This window comes from Microtus pennsylvanicus, chromosome 8, assembly GCF_037038515.1.
Source record: "Microtus pennsylvanicus isolate mMicPen1 chromosome 8, mMicPen1.hap1, whole genome shotgun sequence".
NCBI lineage: Eukaryota > Metazoa > Chordata > Mammalia > Rodentia > Cricetidae > Microtus > Microtus pennsylvanicus.
This window is the reverse complement of record NC_134586.1, coordinates 101,504,994-101,528,015: the sequence shown is the minus strand read 5'-3', so window position 1 is coordinate 101,528,015 and position 23,022 is coordinate 101,504,994. Positions and strand designations below refer to the sequence as shown.

The 23,022-nt window shown below is 52.3% G+C and overlaps 1 protein-coding gene across 1 annotated transcript in view; it reads left to right on the top strand.

Annotated features, from left to right (window-relative positions):
* Window positions 1-19,490, top strand: part of Trappc12 (trafficking protein particle complex subunit 12) — a 75,513-nt gene extending 56,023 nt beyond the window's left edge. Inside the window, exons 7-12 of the mRNA XM_075984128.1 lie at window positions 6,328-6,400; window positions 8,294-8,367; window positions 12,550-12,648; window positions 17,426-17,526; window positions 18,234-18,321; window positions 18,502-19,490. Of these exons, the coding sequence (XP_075840243.1) occupies window positions 6,328-6,400; window positions 8,294-8,367; window positions 12,550-12,648; window positions 17,426-17,526; window positions 18,234-18,321; window positions 18,502-18,744 (678 nt within the window). The 3' untranslated portion in view covers window positions 18,745-19,490. The remainder of the gene's footprint in view (window positions 1-6,327; window positions 6,401-8,293; window positions 8,368-12,549; window positions 12,649-17,425; window positions 17,527-18,233; window positions 18,322-18,501) is intronic.
* The last annotated feature ends 3,532 nt before the right edge of the window (window positions 19,491-23,022 follow it).

Below are 23,022 nucleotides of genomic sequence, written 5' to 3'. Positions count from 1 at the left end.
ATGTGTGCAGGGGATCTGGAAGAGCCCCTCTGCTTTACTGAGCCTCCTTTTCAGAGACGCAGCCAAGTGAGGATCCCTCTCCCCCATCCCCCTGCTTCCTCCTGCCGCCTGCCCCCTCAGTTCCAAGTACCTCTTCCCACAACTGAAGCTGATTGCAGTGGTGAGCTCGTGAGACCCCAGTGAGGGATGCATTTCATGACGTGCAGATCGAATGAGCTGAAATTCCGGAGTGTTTCGGCTCACTGCCCCTCCTGGGAAGCCCTAAATTGAAGTCAGCGCAAGGTAACCTTGACTCAGCTGCACGCTTGTCATCAGCCGCTGCCTGGCAAATTACTCTGTGGCTTAAAGCACTTCCTTTAATTTTCCATTAGTGGGTTAATTGCACCTGTTGATGGGTTCGGGCGCTGTATTTCCATGCAAATGCCGCCTCCTTTATCAACCCTTTGCCCACCTCTGACACCTGTATGCTCAGGTCCTCCTGGGGAGCAAGCAGGCCTTGCTGCTGCCCTCCAGTTCCCTTGATGTTGCTGCAGGTGACTGAATTCCAATCAGCTGTGTGAAGATGCCACGTGTGCTCTGTCCACTCCTCTGTGGGTGGGCAGAGCTGCAGGAACATGGTACCTTTGGGGCAGACAGGCTCCATTCCCTTTGGCTGTAGAATTGCAATACATTACCTCTCTACTGAAAATACAGGAGACAGAAACTTCTTTAAGGAAATAAGCTTATTCAGGGTCAGCGGTGAAGGAGGTCAGACTCTTGAGATGTACAATGGGTGGGACAGGCCATAAGGGAGGTGGATTTGGGCTGCAACGTGCTCATACTGGGCGAAGGCCCTCTCTCCAGAGGCCTTTTCCTCATAAGTGTTCTCCTGCATCTTGATCTGAGGCCAGCGTCTGCATTTGCTCCCTGGGTCACGACAGTTACTTCTCTGTGAGTTGGTTCATATGAACTAAGGGGAACAGGGGGCCTTACCGAGTCTGCAAAAGAGGAGAGATCAGATGCGCAGAGGAGGCAAAAGTAAATGAATTGAGGGGAAAGATGGAGAAGACAGGCAAACCAGAGTGTCCGTCCTGCCCCCCCCCCCCATGTCACTCCTTCATAACAAGGTTGTCGTTCTGGGCATCTCCGCCTGCACTGTTCAGTTGGTGGCTGTGTCTTCAGGTTCTGTAAAGGACTCCCACTCTTGCTTTTCCCAGTGGTTGTGATCATAGAGTTAGGGCAGGGACCCTCCTGGGAAGCCACTCCAAGACACCAGTGATAAAATCAGAAAAGGGGCCTTCTTTAACCACTGTGACCCATAGCAGCAGCCCAGGTGCTTGGTGGCTGTGGGCCACTGGGTATCACCTGGGGCCAGAGTCTCAGGGTTCACCATTTATTGCTTTAGATTGCCACCGAAAACATTCCCTACTTCAGGGAGAGTTTCAGTCCTTTGAAGGTCATCGGGGGGATCTGTTGGTGGTGGCTCTTGTCTTTCAGAACTGGGACTGTCACTCCATTCCTGCCTGCTCTGTGAGGCAGTAACAGCTCGGTCAGGTTTTCTGTCTGGACCACCTCCAGGACATTACTAGCTCCAGCCTGGAGTGCGCTGCCAGCTCGCTCCCCCACACCTGTCAAGGGCTACTGTTTGTTCATAAGAGGCCCCCCATTCCTTGCTTGCATGTCCTCATGCAGCACCTGGCTCCCTACCCAAAAAGCAGGAAGAACCCCAGAATCACCTTGGGAGCCCCAGTGTCACCTCTACCCAGTTCTGTTTATTGGGAGTCACAGAATCCAGCCTTGAACCGTGTGCCCTGAAGTGAGAAGGTGGCCCTTGGTTTAAGTATTATACCTCTGCAAGTCGGCTGGAATCTGCCCTTCTTAAGGATGAATAGATTCTAGGCATGCTTTAGGGGAACCCTGCCTTCCATTTCTTCTCCCTGACAGTTCCTGGTTGGAGGAGCCAGCCTAGGGTCAGGTGTCTGGAGAAGCCACGCCCACAGGCCTCAGTGTCCTCCCCAGCATCTCAGGCAGCCTGCTGAGACAGCTCCCAGAAGTGGCAGAGACCCACTTATTATTCAGCAGTCAGCAAGGGTTAGCCTCATTGCTCCCAGATCACAAACTGTCAAAAAAAAGGCCACAGGAAAAATCTGAGGCAATGGAACAGTTTTTATTTTTTTAATTTTTTGTTATGGCTTCATGTAATTAATTTTCCCTTGGCACTTATGAAGTTTACAAAACACTGGAAGTGCATTCTCCATGGAGCCCCATAGTCTGTAATGCAGATGAGAAAAATGTGTTGGGGCTTCCAGATAGGGAAATAGAGATTAGAGATGATAAGCTTAAGTCATCCTGAACCTGAAGCCACATCTCACTGTGTCCAGTGTCACCGCTGTGACTGTGCCTCGCTCTGTACCAGGACATGGAAGGCTGGTGGAAAAGGAACTGTTTGCGTTCTGAACTGACAGTGTCCATCTGTAGAACGGATTCCCTCTAGTCTACAGACAGCTTCCTGAGGCAAGAGTGCGGTGTGCAGCCCTTTCTGCCCAGACGCCCCGTGTACTCCACTGTGTGCAGCGCCTGGCCCTGTGTGGTCACTCTGCCCTGTGCAGCGCCTGGCCCTGTGTGGTCACTCTGCCCTGTGCAGCGCCTGGCCCTGTGTGGTCACTCTGCTCTGTGCAGCGCCTGGTCCTGTGTGGTCGCTCTGTTCTGTGCAGCGCCTGGTCCTGTGTGGTCACTCTGCCCTGTGCAGCGCCTGGCCCTGTGTGGTCACTCTGCCCTGTGCAGCGCCTGGCCCTGTGTGGTCACTCTGCCTCCGATCCTCCTCATCTTTTATGGGGACTTCTAGAGCCACAGCCCACTTCCTACAGATGATTGACTGCTTACACTTCTCAAGGCCACAGGATGCTCCAAGGTGATCCATCCAAACATCTTGAAGATCTCAGTGCAGAGGCCAGCCTGCTTCACCTCAGACCTGCTATCCCTTGGCCCTACCAACTCTACTTTCTCTTGCCAGCCACAGATAGAGGAGTTCACCTCTTTTCTGAACCCAGACCTCCAGCTGCTCCAGCCTATCATGGCATCATCCTCCGGCTGAGCTCTGTCCTCTGCTTTCTCAGTTCCCATCACCAGGGGCACTCATGTCTGTCTGTCACTGGCTCCCGGGCTGCAAGCCCCTTGTCTCTGCAGTGGCAGATTACAGGCCCAGGGCTGGATCTCTGAAGGATGGTGAAGCCTAGACTTGCCCACATGGCCAAGATGACACCCAGATACCCAAACACAGCTGCTCCCACCCCTCCTGGAGCTGTTCTGCCCCCATCTTCTGCACATGGCACCCAAGGGACCTCCTACTGTGGGCTTGTCCCACAGTTTCCAATCATATGAGCAGGACCTCATCTGAGGACTGCTCTGGCCTCGAAGAGTCTTCTAAGCCATTAACTCTTTACAAGGTGTTAGAACAGAACTGGGCCAGGGAGAGTGTACAAGCAACAAAGTCCTAACTACTTGGGTAGCTGAGGGAAGACGAACACTTGACCCCATAAGCTCAAAACCAGCCTGGGCCATATTGTGAGACCTGTTTTGAGGGAGGGGAATAAAGGCCCTTACCTCCCTTTTTTTTTATTACAGAGTAAGCTATCATACCTGAGGCCATAGCTTCTGTCTCCTTTTGGAGAGCTCTGCCCTGGATTAGAAGAGAGCCCACTCCTGTGGCACTGCTTGCCAGCACCTTTGGCTGGACCTCCCAGCAGCTTATATTGGGCTGTGTCGTTCACAGCATCAACACCAGTCCTTGGTGATTATGGGTGTGGGGAGGGACAGGAGAGAGGAAGATGTGGCTTCAGGGTGCAGAAGAAAATGGGCCTGCACAGCTGTAGATCCTGTCTCACCCAGACTAGGTGGCTACTCTGGGCCGTGGCCATAGTGTACTCTTGATTTACATTTGATAAAACCGAAAGAAATCCTCTCACCTTCAGGTTTATCTACTCAAATTCAGTAGAAATGCCAGTTGATACCTTTCTGCCGCCCACGCTTTCCCCAGGGACCTCTGCCTCCAGAGCATGTTCCAGAACAGTGTGGTGCATTGCACCTGCTGGGAGGGATCCGGTTGATGATACTTGTTCTCGGGGTCTGCATCTGGGACAACACAGACCTGTGGGTGGGGGTCAAAAGGTCAGCCTTTCCCTGCAGTACCCGCATCTCCTAAGTGGTGCAGACATGGCCCCCGAGGCTCAGAAACCTTCTCATGTCTGCAGTCAGAACCTTCCCACCAATACTTAAGCCCCTTAGTGACCTGGGACACTGCAGACCCTGGAGCTCCTCTTAGTCCCACTCCCAGACCCACAGAAGGTGAGAGCGGCTGTAACCTGCTCCAGTCCCTCCCCTCCCCACCCCCCGGTGTGTAGCTACATGCTATGCTAGTTATTTGTCTTAGAAGTGCTGCAGCCCAAGGCCCAGCACAGACCACTGAAGGGAGGGAAAATGTTTGTTTTGATTCATGGTTTTCAGAGGGTTCAGGCTTGTCACTTGACCCATGTGCCCCAGCATAGCATCACAGGAAGACTGCATGGCACAAGCTGTTCCCTTTATAGCTGGCCGGGGACCACATGGTCCCAAAGACCTTTACCCAGTACCTACCTCTACCAGCTAAGTCCTACTTCCTGAGCTCTCTAGAACCTCACAGTAGGGCCACCAGCTTGGGACATGAGCATTAGCCAGTGAGCCTGTTGGAAAAGAAGATTCCCCAGACTGTCACAAAACCAGGAGAGCCCAGAGTAGGCGGTAGAGCCCTTGCTGGCCCCGCCTCTGTCACCTCCATTGCCAGTAGCTTCTGTCTGTGCTGCCTCTCACATTGCAGTGCGTGCTGCCGCCCCTCTGAAGCGCCCCACTTCTGCAGAGCCAGAACAGCAGGCAGCCTCCACCCTCCCTTGGGTGCTGGCTGAGATGTGCAGGGCTCCATGGAGGCAGCCTTCCCCCAGGCCTGAACGGCCAGGACAGAGATCCAGGTGTGTTCCGGGGTGGGTGATGCAGTGGTCCTAGAACACAGAGTTGTGCACACGGACCTCTCCACACCCCTCATAGCCCGAGAACTGTCCACTGTCCTGCTGCCTGTGGCTTTTTCCGTGATGCAGATCCAGCCTTTGTTCTAGTTCTCTGTGCTCTCAGACTGGATCCTGAATGCTGGTGCCCTCTGCTGTCCCTCATCCCTTCTCTTTCTTCCCGGGCTCCCTCCACTCCAGCCTGAGGGGATTTAAGAGTTCCTTCTCTGTCAGATTAGCAGATTAGCTGGGAAATGTCATTTGACATAGTTGGCACTGGCTTACTTCCCTCCAAGGTCTGTGTCCTGAATATCTCAAAGGACAATCTTGAGCCCCACGTGCGTCTCGAGTCACGGTCCACAGCTAATTACTCTCTTGGTTATACAAACTACGGACTTTACAAAGGATAATACCAGTGTGGCATAGCTAGGTATTGAGAGGATACTCAGTGCTGTCCTCCACTGCCTACCTGCCTCCTGGAGGGTAGCCACGGGGGTAACGTCACCCAGCAGGTGGCGAGAGGAAGACAGGTTTTCCACAGAGCAGACAGATGCAGGAGAGCCTTTTCCACTAACACTGTCCCCACTTTTTCACACACGTAGTCTTCTCATCCTGCCCCAGGATATAATAATAATAAATAATAAATGAAGTAATGACAATAGTAAACCCTCTTCCCAAGCCACAGGGGCCATGGTGACTTTTTTTTCTGGGAAACCCAAATGCAGAAGAAACAATGCAAAGGTTTTAACCAAACAATAAAAACTGTCGGGTGGTGGTGGTGCACACCTTTAGTCCCAGCACTCAGGAGGCAGAGGCAGGCGGATCCCTGTGAGTTCCAGGCCAGCCTGATCTACAAAGCAAGTCCCAGGACAGCCAGGGCTACACAGAGAAACCCTGCCTCGGGGAGGGGGGAAAAAGTGCCATCTTCATGGAATTTCGCAAGTGTTGTAGGAAAGGCTGTAGGCCTGGCGGTGCCCAGAGGAAGGGAGTTGATGCTCCCACAGAAGTTAGTTACCCTTGTGTGTAACACATCTGATGCTTTCTATGGAAAGAAACACGGAACACCCACTGTATTCACGTCTGAGAAAGCTTTACGAGTCTCATCAGCCTAAACTCTACCTCCCACCAGAGTGAGGGTCCTACCCTTCTCATCAGCTCCAAGTAACTGGTAGTCGTCGCGGTGCAAAGGACACATCTGTGCAAACATTCCTTAATGGGTCGGTTTCCACCCAGAGAAGTGTGCTGTGTCCAGGAAATACAATGACACTGTGGACAAACCTACTCACAGTTTTTTCCTTGTTTGAAATGACTGCAGATCCTGGCCAACTTGGAGCAAGGCTTAGCTGAAGACGGTGGCCTGAGCAATGTCACCCAGGAGAGCAGACAAGGTGAGCAGTCCCCTTCTGTTCACGTTCTCGGGTGTGTGAGACTCGACCCTACAGATGGTCCTCGCTGTGCTGTAGAAGAACCCTGGGTAGATGAGGGGAAGAACACAGGTTTAACCCAAAATATAAGTGGGTTCTGAGAATGGCCCCACCCAGCCATTGGTGCCCTAGGGACTTCCTATTTGCCTACACAGATTCTCAGGGCAGGAGGGAGCCATAGTGTGTGGTCAGTGGCTGAGCATCCTGATCTTTCATGGTGTCTTAGAAATCACCCATGGACACACGGTGGACTGATGGAGGAAGGTCATTGGTTAAATAAAAAGAAACTGCTTGGCTCTCATTGGTTAGGAGATAGGTGGGAGGAGTAAACAGAACAGAACGCTGGGAGGAAGAGGAAGTGAGGTCAGACTCGACAGCTCTCCTCTCCGGAGCAGATGCTGCAGATAGACGCCATGCTCCCTGCTCCAGGGAAGATGCACGCTATGAAGCTCCGACCCAGGATGGACTTAGGCTAGAATCTTCCTGGTAAGACCGGTGCTATACAGATGATAAGAAATGGGCTAGTCCAGGTGCGAGAGTTAGCCTAGAAGAGGCTAGGTAGAAATGAGCCAAGCGGTGTTTAAATGAATACAGTGTCTGTGTAATTATTTCGGGTAAAGCTAGCCGGGCAGGTTGGGGACGCAGCCCCTCCACCGCTCCTTATTACTACAGTGGACTACATGGGCAGATCTGCCTCTGAGAAGGTCGTATCTCCGCTGTTTCCTTCTGCTATAATGAAACACCCAAATCTGGTTCATTTATAAGGAAGAAAATTGTATTAGGCTCGCAGTTCTGGAGTCTGGGACGTGCATGAGTCGATGCTGGCCTGTGGCACAGTCTGCAGCATTGTAGCAGGAAGTAACCATCACATGACTCTTTTTAAACCAACAATACCATTGGTAAGGCCTCGCCTCAGGACTTTCCCAGTGCCCTCCCAAAGACCCCCACTTCAAATACATCAACATGTGACTTTAGGTTATATCCTCAATACATGAACTCGTGTGCATGTTCCTACTGCTCAGCACACTAGCAAAGAGCCAGTTCCTTTGAAAAGGTTTATGACTCCCTGGGGTTGAAGGGCCATGTGTGTTTGTGTGCCGTGTAGGTGAATGATATGTGGTGTGTGTGCATGTGATTTGGGATGTGTATGTGTGCATTTGCATGGGTATAGCCTGTTGGTAACAAGGCTGAAACCCAGAGGCATGAATGTGTCGGCTTGCCCTCGTCGATGCAAGCAGCATAGTCCCCAACTCAGCCCATACTCCTGATGACCTCACAGCCCATCCGTGTGGCTGTCCACTCACATCAGATGTCTGTGAAGGGACCCTTCCAACCCCAGCGAGTTCACAGCGCCAGTTTGATAATCTAAGAAGAAACGGTCAGTGAAGGTTCTGAACCAGGTGATGGCTGATACCAGAAGTGAGCAGAGATCTACAGTTCACGTGTATGCTGCCTGGCAGCCATGACACTGGCCTTGTCCTGTCTGCAAGTGGGGGTGCTTCTCTCCTTCCTTTCACCCAGCCCTTTGGTGTTCACTGCTGGTGTCAGCAAAGCCTGTGAAGAAGGCAGACCAGCATTGTTCCCATCTGAGACTAAATGCTGTGTGCATGGGTCAGCCTCCACCCTGGCCAGCAGATGTACCACATCTGCATCAGGCATGCTCGTAGGCTCACCTGTGCTGCACCTGTACAGGTGGTCCCATGAGAGCCTGCTCTGACCCTCTTCTGTCTTCTGTCTCCAGTGCTCCCTACAGTGGGTTAGGCTGCGGGGAGGGAGGAGGGTGAAATCAGTAAACAGGGTGCAGCAGTTCCTAGCTTGCCAAGCATGCTCACACGCTCTCTCTCCTCTCCCCTGCAGCCTCTGTTCAGCTGTGGAAGTCGCGACTGGGCCGTGTGCTGTATTCCATGGCAAATTGTCTGCTCCTGATGAAGGTACGTGGGCAGCTGAGCTGTAGCGCACCTTGCTCTAGAAGACAGTGTCATCAGGAAGCTGCAGGGAAGTCTGTGCTCCCGCAGGCCTGACGAGGACGTGGGCTGCGGGCCTCAGCAGTATTCAGCATGACCTAGATTGCTCAGTAGAGTTCACTCACACTTGGGGGCCAAACTTGTCATTTTGAAATTCCACAGAAAATGGTTTATGTTACTGGATTTAATTGAGCAGACCTAGGTCTAAGTGGTCTAATTAAAGCTGCTCATTCCACCCGTTTTCCTCTGAACTGCATCCAGAAAGCGTCCTTTGTTCTGGCTTTAGTGTGAGGGTCATTTTTTGTTTGTTTTAATGATTGATGGTTTTGACATCTGAAGGCAGGCTTTCCCACCAGACCCACTTGTGAGGGGGTCACCCAAACTTTCCCCGAGGAGCCAGCATGAATCAGGGAACCCAACCGAGCCATCAGACACAGTGTCTATTCTCCACACAGGCCCTGCCAGCACAGGCAGCCATGTTTTCAGACTTCTCTCTCATCTCAAATACGTCCCATGCCTGGCTTGCCTCCCGCCCTGGGCACGGGTGGCCTGCCACAGAGCTGGCGGCCTTGCTGCCAGCTGCAGGCACCAAAGCTGCCACAGAATCTGTCAGCAGCAGACGCCCGGAGCAGCACCGTTAACACCTTCTGAGCTGTGGTGAGACAGCTCATCACTCCTCCCACGGCCAAGGTCATCCTGCTCTGGCTGAGCATTCGTCAGTGGGCACCTTACCAAGTGAAGAAATGCGCGCCTCCATGCGGCCATGTCCTTGGTTTTGGCAGGAAAAAGTGTGTGGCCACAGCCCAGCTATAGGACAGCGTGCATCCTCTGCACCTCTGTGATGTGCAACATTGGGTGTAGACAGGCCAGGTTCATCCTCTGGTAGATGACCTTGACACAGGAAGGATGGGTGTCCTAAAATCTCTCCCAGCTCTGGTTCTCACAGCCTTTTCCTACTTTCTAACACGTTTGCACAGGGCCTGTTGCCTGTAGAGCCACTCTCACTGCTCTCGTCCGACATCATTGCAGAGCCTGCCCCACCCCCATGTGCTGCAGCCTTTAGCCAGGGCCTCTGCCTCAACACTGCTGTGGCCAGGGGCAAGCATCACCTGCAAGTCTCTGAGTCTTGGTTGCCAGGCGTCATTAGGCATGCAGCCGTGGGTTGCCCAACCAAAAGCTGGAGATCCTCAGAGAAGGAAGTCCCTGCTTTGATGTCGGGCATTCGGCTGCTTGCATTTCTGAGATGCTCGGCTAGAAAACGACGAAACAAAAATGCTTTCCTTTGTTCTCCTGCACTGGTGATAGCGCCATCAACACGGGCACAAACGTCTGTCTGTGTCACCCCACCACTCCGGACTCGGTATAGGACACATCATGTTTCAAAAATGATTTCACAATGGATGTAATTTAAGTTAAAAGTTCAGTTTAATTTTTATTTTCATGAGTTAAAGGAGTGCAAGAAAGGTTTAATAGAGTGGATGCAAGCATATGCTCTCTTCTGCCATCTAGTGGGCACAACCAGTATTGCCGCGGTAGCTGGGCCGCTGTGCTGGGGCCTGTGTGCTGGCTAACAGCCTTTTAATGATAAGAAATTTGGTTATATGTTCCAGTTCTGAGTATCCCACAATACGTTGTGCGGGACCCTTCCTTGCAAGACAAAGCCCTCTGTTTGTAAACACTACTGGGGTGGATCTGTGTGGTGCTGCAGCCTCCCTTGGCCACTCCCTAGCTCCACATCCCCAGACCTCCCACACCCGTTGAGGCACACAGGCTGCCTCCTCCTTGCTCAGGTCACACTATGTGACGCCTTCAGTGGGGAAAAGCCACTAATGCGGCTCAGCTGTCATTCCCCAGTGTTATTGCTGACAGGTCAGGCTAGAATACTTTTGCCCAAGCATGGGCATCTGTATGTCTTTTCAAGGGGCGTGGTCAGAAGAGTAGATTGGGCACTCTCCGAGAAGCTGTTGTTGGCCTCGTTGCTTTAAAGAGACCCTCCAGGCTCCAGGGATTGAGTGAGTTCACCTGCTCGCAACCCACTGGAAAGTACCCTCCCTCTAGCAGTCACGCCCTAACCACTGAGGCTTGTTGTCATCTGCAAACATTTACCTCTGCCCTGCTTGCTGATCCCTTCTCTGCTGGGTCTACCTGCCTTCCCAGGAGAGCAGTAAAATCCCTTTAAGACTGGACATGCACACCTTTAATCCAAACACTTGGGAGGCAGAGGCAGGGGGATCTTTGAGAATTCAAGACCAGTGTGGTCTGCATCACTACAGGCCATACAGAGATACGCAGTAGACAGACAGACAGATAGAAGATAGATAGATAGATAGATAGATAGATAGATAGATAGATAGACAGACAGACAGATAGATAGAAGATAGATAGACAGACAGATAGAAGATAGATAGATAGATAGATAGATAGATAGATAGATAGATTGATTGATTGATTGATTCAGGTATATTTAGGCCTGTTTCCTGCCGCACCATCCTCAGTAGCATGAACCCCTGACTCTAGGCATGTTTGGAAGGCAGTAATGTCAGTCAAAAAACCTAGGATTACAGCAGGGCTGGCTACCCAGGCATACTGGCCTTCCGTGCTCCTACCCTGGCCCCGCCCACAGCTGTCTGTCAGATGCGTCAAGATCAAAAGGGAGTACAGGTCACGACAGTGTGTGATCAGGTGCAGCCCCATGACTTGGAGCTGGTGACACTCAGCACAGTCATGTGCTGCACTCAAATGTGAGGGTGCAGTCAGGTTAGAGGGGGGACAATGGCACGGAGCTTAGGGGCCACGACTCTCCTGAGGGAAGTAAAACCGGTTGCTGCTCATGTGTGGAGCGGCCAGAGCCCAGGACAGTAGTCTGAAAGCAGGTCCCCCAGCCACACGAGGATGGCATGGTCTCCCAGCCATATCCCTGGCTTCCAGAATGTGCGGTGCCATCACAAGCACCAGACACAGATGCCCCTGCACACGAGCACACGTGCTCCTGCTGGTGCAGCTCTAAGTAAGGCAGCCTGGCCGCGGGCTGCATTGGTGTGGTGGGAGAGGAAGTCAAGGCACGTGGGCTCTGGCTCCTTGTGAGCATCAGGCCTTGAATAAAATTAGTTTTAACGAGCTGTACTTGAAGGTACCAGACTGGAGAGTCTTCTTTTTTTTTCCCCCTGCCAAACTGGAATTTTGTTCGTCGTCTGTCTTTTAACCTCCCAATTAGCAAGCTCAGTAACTGAAGTCCCAGTTTGGAGGAAACAAAGTTTAGAATACAGAATGAAATACCTTCCTGGATCTTACAGTTAGGAGAAAATCAGCAGTGGTGACCCTGAGCTGGTGACTGTGAGCCGGAACCTAGAGGAAGTAAGTGTTCGGCACAGTTCACACCACAAAGCTTGCTCCAGTACTTGGCTACTGAGGATGTAAGAGGAGCTGACCTCTGAACCTTGTGAGAGGCAGCACCCGACTCTCCGAGACCAGGTCTCACACCTTTTACTACTGAAGGCCAAAAGTGGGAAATGGGCACTGTGTCGGTGGTTGCCTCAAGGAGAGCTGCAAGCAGGGTTGGCGTGTGGCCACGATCAGGTGCACACAGCTAGACCACACGAGACAAAGGCTGTGCAGATTGCAGACCCCAAGCTGCAGCACGTCGGGGCCTCTGTGCACTTGTCCCTATAGAGCAACGTGACTACACGTGCATTATAGGAAGCAGCGACAGCCGTATGCCCTCACTGTCATCACGAAGGCTATTGGCAGGCTCTTTGTTTCAAAACAGATATTTCACCTCAGTGTCTAGCACAGAAAATGTCTGAGACCTTTGAGAATGTGGCTTATATGTCTGGAGGATGGAATGTGCAGAACCACAAGTCCTTACAACAACTCTGCCAGAAAGAGCTAGGGACCCAACGTGGAGGCTCCTGGCTTCTGCGTAGGTGGGAGCAAGAAGCAGCCTGTGGACCTAACTCTAGGTCCAGAGCCTCTATGATGACAGCAGGGATGTGTGTCACACAGAACTCAGCCTATCACCATGAAGGAAGGGGTCCTGCGGCAGCCTGCCACCTCCACAGCTGTCTGTGTGCGCGCCCTCGGTCTGTAACGCTCAGGGAACAGCTGTACAGCGTCTCCAGCTCACAGCGTTCTCTTGGTCTCTTGCCACAGGACTATGTGCTGGCCGTCGACGCTTACCGCGCAGTGATCAAGTACTACCCGGAGCAGGAGCCGCAGCTGCTCAGTGGCATTGGCCGCATCCTCCTCCAGGTAACTGCTGGCAGCCTGGCAGCTGAGCAGGGAGGCTGCGATCCAGCAGGGCTGCCGGGAAACTCTGTCCTCAGAGCTGACAGAAAAGGAGCAGTAAGGCAATGTTTCAGTTCAAATGAGCATGACCTAAGTTAAGGCGTCCTTTGCAGTGATTCTGTTGTGTGGTGTTCTGTCCAGTTGCAGCTGCTCTGTTGAGGGAACACTCAAAACACTCAAGTGCACCTGGTCACAGTGGCTGCTGCAGTAATCCTACAGCCCTCGGCAAGGCTCTCTAGTGTTTGGCATGTCTTCCTGTTGGTTCCAGGGTCATGATCTCACACTGCAGGCTGCCCAGCATATGGACCCTGTGTGTCTGTCTCTTGAGAGCCTCTGAATGTGGGAGAGGCAGGTGGGTGAGGGACAGCTATGGCAAGAGGAGAAAGAGCCAACCCACACAGGCGCATGGTCACAGGAGTGAAGTACTCTGCGCTCCTGACCTCACAGTTAGCCGCCACATCTGAACAGCAGCTCTGCCTCTTCCTGATACCGGGAGTCTAGAACTCCCAGGTACCACATCCTGCGTCCTGACTCCTTAGCAAGGCCCTCCTGCCTGGACGACCCAGGACACAAGAGGGAACCCTGAAATTTGATAGTTTGGGGGTTGGGACAGCCCCAAGGAAGTGTGTCCCTCGTGGACCACATCTCCACAGTGAGAGCCATGGAGCATCAGGAAGGGTAAACATTTCCAGATGAGACCGACTTCACTACTGAGCTGAGCTGATGAATGCCGAGTGAAAGGGAGGAGAATGGAAAAGGGAGCCCTTGCTCTATCTTGAATTCCAGCTGCAAATCAGAGGAGAGTCTTGGCTCACAGATGCTGAAAGCCCGGGCTGCCCTGGGGAGAAAAGAGGGGACATTTCCTCAGCAGATAAAAAAGGGCAAAACCTAGGGACAGTAGATTTGCTATGTAGCAGGGCTGGGTTGCTCAGCCCTGGGCACTGCTGCAGGCCAGCGTTCCATCTCGGGATCCAAGGCAGAGGAGAGCCACAGTCCTCCAGACATGTTGCTCCAGGCAAGAGCTGCAATATCCCCCCGGCCAAGGCATCAGAGCCTAGGTAGGTTAGATCTTCAAGGCCAGGATTCCTGGGCACTGTTGACTTTGACCCGCAAACAGTGTGGTGCTGGCATCTGGTCTTGTGTGCCCATTCTCTTACCCTTAGTGCACAGGATAACTGGCCAGTCTTCAGTGAGAAAGAGCAGCAGCCGACTGTTGTAAGGTGGCTGCCCAGAACCAAAATAACCACACAGAAACTGTATTATTTAAATCACTGCTTGGCCCATTAGCTCTAGCTTCTAATTGGCTAACTCTTTTATCTTAATTTAACCCATCTCCATTAATCTGTGTATCACCACAAAGTCGTGGCCTACCAGCAAAGTTTCTGCATCTTTCTCCCAGCACTCAGTTTAGTTTTCCCTGCCTACCTCTGCTCTGCTATAGGCTCAAGACAGTTTTTTTATTCATTAACCAATAAAAGCAACACATAGACAGAAGGACCTCCCACACCAGCCAACTTGGGTTCTCATCAGCACAACATGGTCAGGCTTAAAATACCTGGTCATCCCACTGTGATGGGTGAGGAGAGCAAGCCCTTCTACAGCCATGTCTATCTGAGTGTGTAAAACCAAATGTGGACACACTCAAATGTTCTCAGAGGCCATTCCTGGCTCCTGAGTCTGGGAAAGTACACCAGAGAAATGGAGAATCAGACACCGCTCCAAACAAGGCAAGGCACTTTCCATTACAATGCTGAAGAGTTGGAATAGAAGCATTTTAGTAAACAAATGTGCAGAGGCCTGTGGGGAAAGCATCAGGAATGGACCGCACCAACCATGATGGAGTAAATGACAGACAGCAGGCCCCTCAATAATCTCACGCAGGTGAACTTGGATATTGGTATGCACCTTCTCCATTGGCTCCACACTTACATTTAAATTTGTTTTTAAGGTTTCTCTAAAATGCTTTGTGACCTAATAGGCGAGCCATTATTTTATCACCCCCACAATTGCTGGACCACAGAGGAAATCAACTTTGACAAATATGAGTGCCCCAGAGGTGCATGCCCCTCCCCAGCCTCTGCGAGATCTCCTGGCCACAGGCCTTCTGTTGTAATTCTTGAGGCTATTTTATTCTGCAGAATGGCCTTCATTCTTTCAGAGATAGGCGTAGAGCCAGTCTGGCTGTGAGCACAGGGTCACCTCTGTAGACTGTGTGCCATTCATGTAACAGCTGGAAACCCAATTCAGGCATCCAGCGCAATAAAGGCCTTGTTTTTGATTTTGTTCCCAGATATGAGGGAACTCTTAGTGCCCTTGCGGGTCCTCACAGGCGTGACTGCCTCCTGCTCGCATTCCCTGCCAGCCCTGAGAGAGGCCAAGTGGCATCTGCATATCTGAAACTCTCAGGCCTGTGGATGTCACCGTCACACACAGCATCCTATAGACCATGTGTGCCTTCTGCTCAGAGAGCAGGTGGACAGTGGCTAGTGGGAGGGAATTGGCCACGAGAGGGATTTCACATTGAGGAAGCCCATTCGCCTGTGTCCGGGAGCATCTCAGACAGTCCAGAGGCAGAGCAGAGTCATCCAGTCTCTGGGTGTCTGCAGCATTTGTCCTTTGAAGTCACTTCTCTCTGGCTCACACTCCGCCCCTCCAGGTCTTTTCACATGGGCCTTAGGAGGTCATCACTCATACCAGCAAGGTAGCTTTTGAACCACCATGGAGGTGCAGTAGCCAAAGGATGCCCCTGCGCTGCTGTCCAGGGCAAGGGGATCCTCTGACCACGTGACTTGAACGCAGGAGACCCCATGACTATCAGAGTTGGCTGGAGAGCCAGGAAGGTGGCAGAACATGAGGGAGACTCCAGACTGCAGGGAGCCAGGGAGTGAATGCTGGGACACAGTAAGGAGGAGCAGGAGAGGCCTCAACATGGCAGGGACGGCAGCAGCATAGCAGATGGGAACGTCCTGTTGGAACTGCAGCCACGAGGAGCAGGTGGGGAAGAGTGGGACACGGTGGCCGCACACCCTGACATGTCCTAGACATCGTATCTGTGTTGTGTTCTTGCAGCTCACTAACCAGCAGTCAGACCTCCAGAAAACTGCTTAGAAAGGAATGGCCTCCAGCTTGAAAAGCTGTCAACCCCACCCCAGGAAATGCAAAAACTTTTTTTGTTTTTTGAGCTGTTGAGTGGCTAGAAATGATTATAAGGACAAATAGCAAATGGGGTGTCTATTGAAGACCGTCAGTGGGAAGGCCGGAGTGTCTTAAACAGAGCTGCCCCTCCTCCCCAGCTCAGCCGGTGCCAAGAGCCCATGCTAGAGAGGGCCCCTTGCACTTGCCCCGCCCCAGGCCTCGGGCCACTGTGGATACAGTACTCACTGACTGTCCATTACGCCCTCTTGCAGGGGGGAGCAGAGCTGCCCTGCCCAGTATACTCTAGAGTCACTCTGGAGCGACTTACCTGGGCCTCACTCTAGCCCAGAAACAGGCCTGCGGGTAGGTAGCTGATGATCTGCTCCCCAAGGCACTGACTCCCCGCATAAGACAGAGGTCAACCCAAGTGTGCTCTCAAACAGAGATAAGGTGCTGTCAAAGGGGAGAGCCACCAGGCTGAGACACCTCAAACAAGCCTTCTAGTACATATGCTGGACTTCACCAGAATCAAGAATTCATGTAGCTCTCACTCAGGTCTCCTCCAAGCATTAAGAGACAAACAGAATGTTGAATATAATAAGGTACAGTGTGGTCAAAAGATGATATTGTGTGGGACTTTTGGAGTGTCCTTCAGGTAGACTGTGAACACATGGGACATGTGTCTGCCCCTTACCAGTGTGTGCAGCAAAACCCTTTCTTTTCTTCCGCTTGTCCAAGCTGAGTGGAGCATTGCTTTCCCTTCATATATTTTTTTAAGTTTTTAGTTTTTCAAGACAGGGTTTCTCTGTAGCTTTGGAGCCTGTCCTGGACCAGGCTGGCCTCAAACTCACAGAGATCCACCTGCCTCTGCCTCCCGAGTGCTGGGATTAAATGCGTGCGCCATCACCACCCGGTGATTTCCCTTCCTACTCTTAAGGCAAACGAAGGGCATGGACGATGCCTGGACATCTCAGCTCTGTATCTTGACACTCCCCCATCACTGGTGGAGAACCAGGGCCAGGCCTCCCGGTGCCCGCGAGTATGAATTCCTCTTGTCTCCCTGGTGTCTATCCTGAGGGGCCCTGCCTTGTTTGAGGGGCTAATGATTTCCTTACAAGGTATATGTGTGGGTTTGCTCCTTTATATTTATAATAGTATCAAAGTATTAGTCTCTGTTATTTAATTAAAATATTACTTTGAAATTGGAAAATGTTGGTATCTACTCTGTCACCAGGCAGAAATATCCCAGTTGACCTGGGCATCTTGTGTTATTCCAAGAGTTTGTTTTTACATAATGCTATGCAGAAATTTATTCTTGGGGACTCAGCTGCTAAGTCGGAAGACTGGAGACAGGTGTTCACATTAACATAATTCCCTGATGGGGACAAGAAGCACCAGACACTTTGAGTTGCTTTGGTTTTTTTACTGAACACCAAACTGAGACTCTGTCTTAAATGTCCCCTGCTCACTGGGTGGGCTCTGAGGTCCCCTGGGTGACACACGGGGACTTCTCAGTCTGACACAATACTGGGGAACAAATGTGACTTTACATTTATACGTCTTTGAATTTGTCGGCTAAACTGACTGCGGAACTTTGTCCAAGCAGATTGGAGACATAAAAACAGCTGAAAAGTATTTTCAAGACGTTGAGAAAGTGACGCAGAAGTTGGATGGACTGCAGGGTAAAATAATGGTTTTAATGAACAGGTAAATATCTTTCAATGATTTATCGAGTCTGTGTGTGCTGAGCTCAGGGGACCACTGTGGAGAGTTGGCTCTGACACCTGTGAGCTCCGGGGACTGGACTCAGGGTTTGAAGGACAGCTGGTGATTTAACCTTAACCTGCTGAGTCATCTCATTGGCCCACAGTTTGGAGTGTCTTTCTCCCACCTGTCCCTGTCCTCAGTACTGAGACCCAGGAGCCTCAGGCTTCTAGAATCAAAGCCCTGCTCCTTAGTCCTAAGAACCAATCTGAAGGGACCCTGCTCTACAGAGCCCACTTGTTTTCAGTAGAGACTCCCCCGTGTGTGATGCCCGCCATCGGGCTCCTGCCAGCCCGGGTCTCAGATTGGCTTTCAGGAGTCATGTGTCAGAAGATGATGAGTGCAGTCATCAGGGCAGACCTGCCCACCCTTCTAACCAGGTCCAGAAAGTGGACGTGGAGCAGGGTTCAGTTTGTACGACAGGAAGTGACCTTGGTTGGAGCTTTAGTGTCTGGACTGGAACCTGGGCGGCTGACTTGCTAGTGAGTCTGACGTTTCAGTCAGCGGTAAAGCCACTGCCTCCACCTGAGAGCACACGACTCACTCTGGCGTGTGTGCCCCTTCCTCCCATGGGACCTGTGAACCTGGCCCTGGCTGGAGAGAGCCCTTGGCTGCCTGTGCTCACCACTTTACCTGTGTGTGAATTACAGAGCCTTCCTGTGCCTCGGCCAGAATAACTTCGCAGAAGCTCACAAGTTCTTCACAGAGATCTTGAAGATGGACCCCACAAATGCAGTGGTAAGTCTTGGTACCCCACAGGCTCCTCTACCTTTTGCAGACCAGCAAACCCAGATTTCTGCTCTGAGCTAGCCTGGCCTCCGATAGCTAGAGAGGTCCATAAAGGGGCTGGTGAGACATGGGGACCAGGGAGCAGCAACAGCAGGCAGGGTCACCCTAAGCACATGTCCTTTCCTGCAGGCCAACAACAATGCTGCTGTGTGTCTGCTTTACCTGGGCAAGCTCAAGGACTCCCTGCGGCAGCTGGAGGCCATGGTGCAGCAGGACCCCAAGCACTACCTGCATGAGAGTGTGCTCTTCAACCTGACCACCATGTACGAGCTGGAGTCCTCAAGGAGCATGCAGAAGAAGCAGAGCCTGCTCGAGGCCGTCGCCAGCAAAGAAGGGGACAGCTTCAACACACAGTGCCTCAAGCTGGCCTAGTTCCCAACCAGGTCTCTGTACCCAGCAGACACTCGAGCAGATGGATCAGTAAACGCATGTGACGGGTAGGTAGGAGCCTGCCTTGAGCTGGGGCTCCTCACACACCCACTGTCCTGCCTACCGTGCAGTTCCTACAGCACTGCCTGTTGGCGAAGGTGGACTCTGTGACAAGACACTTTGGGTCCCTTTGGTTTATTCCTGGAAGTTAACCTGTTCATGTATCACTTCTGAATACTCACAGAATGTATATATTACATATGTACAGATGTATATTAGTGCCTGTTCTCACTGTAGGCCTAAATGATTACAGTTGTCTTCCACACATCCCAAGCCAAAGCATCCCTTTGCTCACTTCTGGCCTGACAAGCCACCCTGGATGGCCTGGGATGGGTTGCGAGCCATCAGCACACTCAGAACACAGCGGAGACAAGAACCATATCGGGCCAGGCGTAGCATCTATGCATCCCTGTGTGCCTGAAGTCAGGACGTGTGCTTAACATTTGTCTACTTTTTCCACTTTGAGAAATGTAAAGCACCTGGAAACAGCTTTGGGTACCCAGCTTTCCCCATTCATGGGGAAACACTCGCTTTAAAAGCAGGGTACGCAATCTTGGGGTGCAGCAGAGCACAACTTCGGCCTTGGGTGCTGAGGGCCTAGGTTCCAGCTCACCTCCATAAACAGAATGTCTGTGAGACAAAGCAAAGCCCCATGTGTGTTCACTGTTGTAATAAAGTGAGAAGATAAAGCTCTTGTGTGGCTTCCTGGGGAGACATGGGCAGGCACCGCAAGTGACAGGGATGACAGACTGTCCTACCGAGGCTAACTTAGAGAAGCAATGAATTCGGGAGGGGAAGGGGGGTCACTCATAGGAGCATGCCCACCCATCCTTGGTGATGCCTCTGAAAAGCTGTGTCTCTGCAGCCCCTGTAGAACTCAGAGGTAGCTCAGCAGGCCAGCCTCCTTCCCCAGCTGTCGCTCCTACTATGTAACCTTGAGGAGGGGCCAGTGAGCACAGTAAGTTATGGGGGCCTTGTCTTCCTCCAGGAGGCATAGTCCAGCCCTTTCCCAGCTCACCTTCTCCCACACCCCTTCCTTCCCAGCTCACCTTCTCCCACACCCCTTCCCAGCTCACCTTCTTCCACACCCCTTCACAGCTCACCTCCCACACCCCTTCACAGCTCACCTTCTCCCACACCCCTTCCTTCCCAGCTCACCTTCTCCCACACCCCTTCACAGCTCACCTTCTCCCACACCCCTTCCCAGCTCACCTTCTCCCACACCCCTTCACAGCTCACCTTCTCCCACACCCCTTCCCAGCTCACCTCCCACACCCCTTCCCAGCTCACCTTCTCCCACACCCCTTCCCAGCTCACCTTCTCCCACACCCCTTCCCAGCTCATTTTCTCCCACACCCCTTCCCAGCTCACCTTCTCCCACACCCCTTCCCAGCTCACCTCCCACACCCCTTCCCAGCTCATTTTCTCCCACACCCCTTCCCAGCTCACTTTCTCCCACACCCCTTCCCAGCTCACTTTCTCCCACACCCCTTCCCAGCTCACCTTCTCCCACACCCCTTCCCAGCTCACCTCCCACACCCCTTCACAGCTCACTTTCTCCCACACCCCTTCCCAACTCACCTCCCACACCCTCTTCCCAGCTCACCTTCTCCCACACCCCTTCCCAGCTCACCTTCTCCCACACCCCTTCCCAGCTCACCTTCTCCCACACCCCCTTCCCAGCTTACCTTCTCCCACACCCCTTCCCAGCTCACTTTCTCCCACACCCCTTCCCAGCTTACCTTCTCCCACACAATATTTTGCTATGTAGGTAAAACCTAGCAGACATGGAAATCTGGATCCTCCCACCTCAGCCTCCGGAGTGCTGGGATTACAGGCATAAACTACCACACCCAACATGGACCACATCTTAACTGATCTTGTCCTCACCCACAGCCGTCTCTGCCCCTGAGCTCCCCAGGTTCCACCTTGGAGGCAGTCCCAAGCCTCTGCCACATAGCAAATTGTAACATGGAGGGTCAGGCCTGCTTGTTTGGGTTTCTGTCCCGCCCAGTACCTCACAACTGTTTAGCCCTAAAGAAAGTCACACAGAGATCTCTCTAAGTTATAAGCTGATTGGCCCATTAGCTCTAGCCTATCACTGGCTAAGTCTCACATCTTGATTAACCCATTTTTTCTGATCTATGTTAGCCATGTGGCTCAGTACCTTTTTCAGTGAGGCAGATCACATCCTGCTGCTTCAGTGGTCTGGGCAGGAGTAGGAGGAATCAACTTCCTCCTTCCCAGAATTCTCCTGTTCTCATTACATCATTTCTACTTCCTGTCTGGTTTTCCCACCTATATTTCCTGCCTGGCCAATCAGCATTTATTTATAACATGATTGACAGAATACAGACAATTCTCCTGCACCAGCAAATTATAAGGCCCATACAGTTGGCTTCCACCCAGGCCTATTCCCCCTCTACTGTCCCAGCAACATGGGCCTTCAGCCCTGGTCCTTCCCCAGGGCCTTTGTCTGCTGCTTCCTGGGACTGGAAAGCTCATCCTCCATTGTTAGGACAAGTCTCCACAGTCCATGCATTGAAGTCCTTGTTGCCCAGTGCTAATAAAAATTAAATAAGACCCTGTATAAAGCTGGGGCCTAGTCCAGGAGGAATGAAGTGCTCACATACAGTGGAAGACAATTGGAAGGTGACTCCAGGAAGCCCAACCCTGTGACATGGATGCTGACGGCTGTCTCAGGCGCCAGCCCAACCCTGTAACACGGATGCTGACGGCTGTCTCAGGCGCCAGCCCAACCCTGTAACACGGATGCTGACGGCTGTCTCAGGTGCCAGCCTCCAGTGTTGTGTTATTTATGTCTCTTGGTCTGTGGGGTTTCTTTAGACACCCCAAGATGCCCTGAACCTGAAGTCCAGTCACATCACTTCCAGTTACAGCCGCACATAATCCACTGAGCTCCTAGGAGAAGCGAGGCTGCACCCACTCAGCTGTGCTCCTGGCTCTGCTCTTTCCAGGACTTGTACTGTTGCCCATCCTGATCCCTGTCTGGCACCTAGGAGGAAGGACCTTACCATCCCCAGCTCTGGAAGCTCCCGAGTGTCCAAGGCAGGCACCAACAAGCCTGCCGTGCCTCCCCTTAGCCAGTGCACGGTAAAGCCGTGCCTCCCCTTAGCCAGTGCACGGTAGTTTATGGAGTGAGGAGCAGACACAGCCACTAGTGTCACTGTCCTAGATGAAGTCACTATGTCCCTGCTCTGAGGAAGGGGGAGGGGCGGTAGGACAGGCCTCTGGAAACATCTCTGTCCCCAGCCCTGTGTCCTTGGACAATGACACTTCTTCGTTCTCCTGGAGAAGCAATAATCAATTATGCCAGGACGCCTGGGAGCCATCGGGATTAATGAGCGACTGGCCAGGCTGAGCGAAGTGGAAATTGAGGCCCGTCACTGATGACATCGATCTGTTTCACCAGGCAGGCGTGTGAGCTTGAGACAGAGATTTCTGTAACAGTTGCCATGGACAAGCACATGGAACCCACGAAAACGATGACAAGGGTGGGCTGGGTACACAGCTGGGAGGCAGACCGCATGTGGAAGGCTCTGGGTCCAATCTCCACACTGCAAACTGTCTATCAACGATCACTAATTCACGAGTGTGCCTAGAGCCCACATGATCCAGTCACTCAATACCACCCGGTGGGGATCAGTTCTATGCATGAGACGCTGTCCCCGGTGTAACGAGGGCTGATGGGAAGAGCTGGCTTTATTGGTTATGACCTAAAGGCAGGCTACACTACTGCAGGTAAGCTGGACTCATAGCTATGGGCTCCCTTCGGGTATGGCACACACCTAGAACTACCAGACAGTGGGATGACCATCATCAACCTCAGTGACCCATAAAGACCTGTATATCCCAGAATGTCCAATGCTATCATCATGTCAATGTCCATGTGTCTGCAGCCCACACTCTGATTACCATCAAAGCAGCAATGCCACAGTGCCACACGGGCCACACAGCCTGTCCACCAAAGGCCATACGGGGCACACAGCCTGTCCACCACAACCCACACAGGGCACACATTCTGTCCACCAAAGGCCACAGGGGACACACAGCCTGCCCATCACAACCCACATGGGACACACAGCCTGTCCACCACAACCCACACAGGGCACACATTCTGTCCACAGAACTCTGGAGCTGTGGGCAAAGTAGGAAACCTTAGCTGAGATACAGATGGCTCAGGTTCTACTCAGAGGAAAC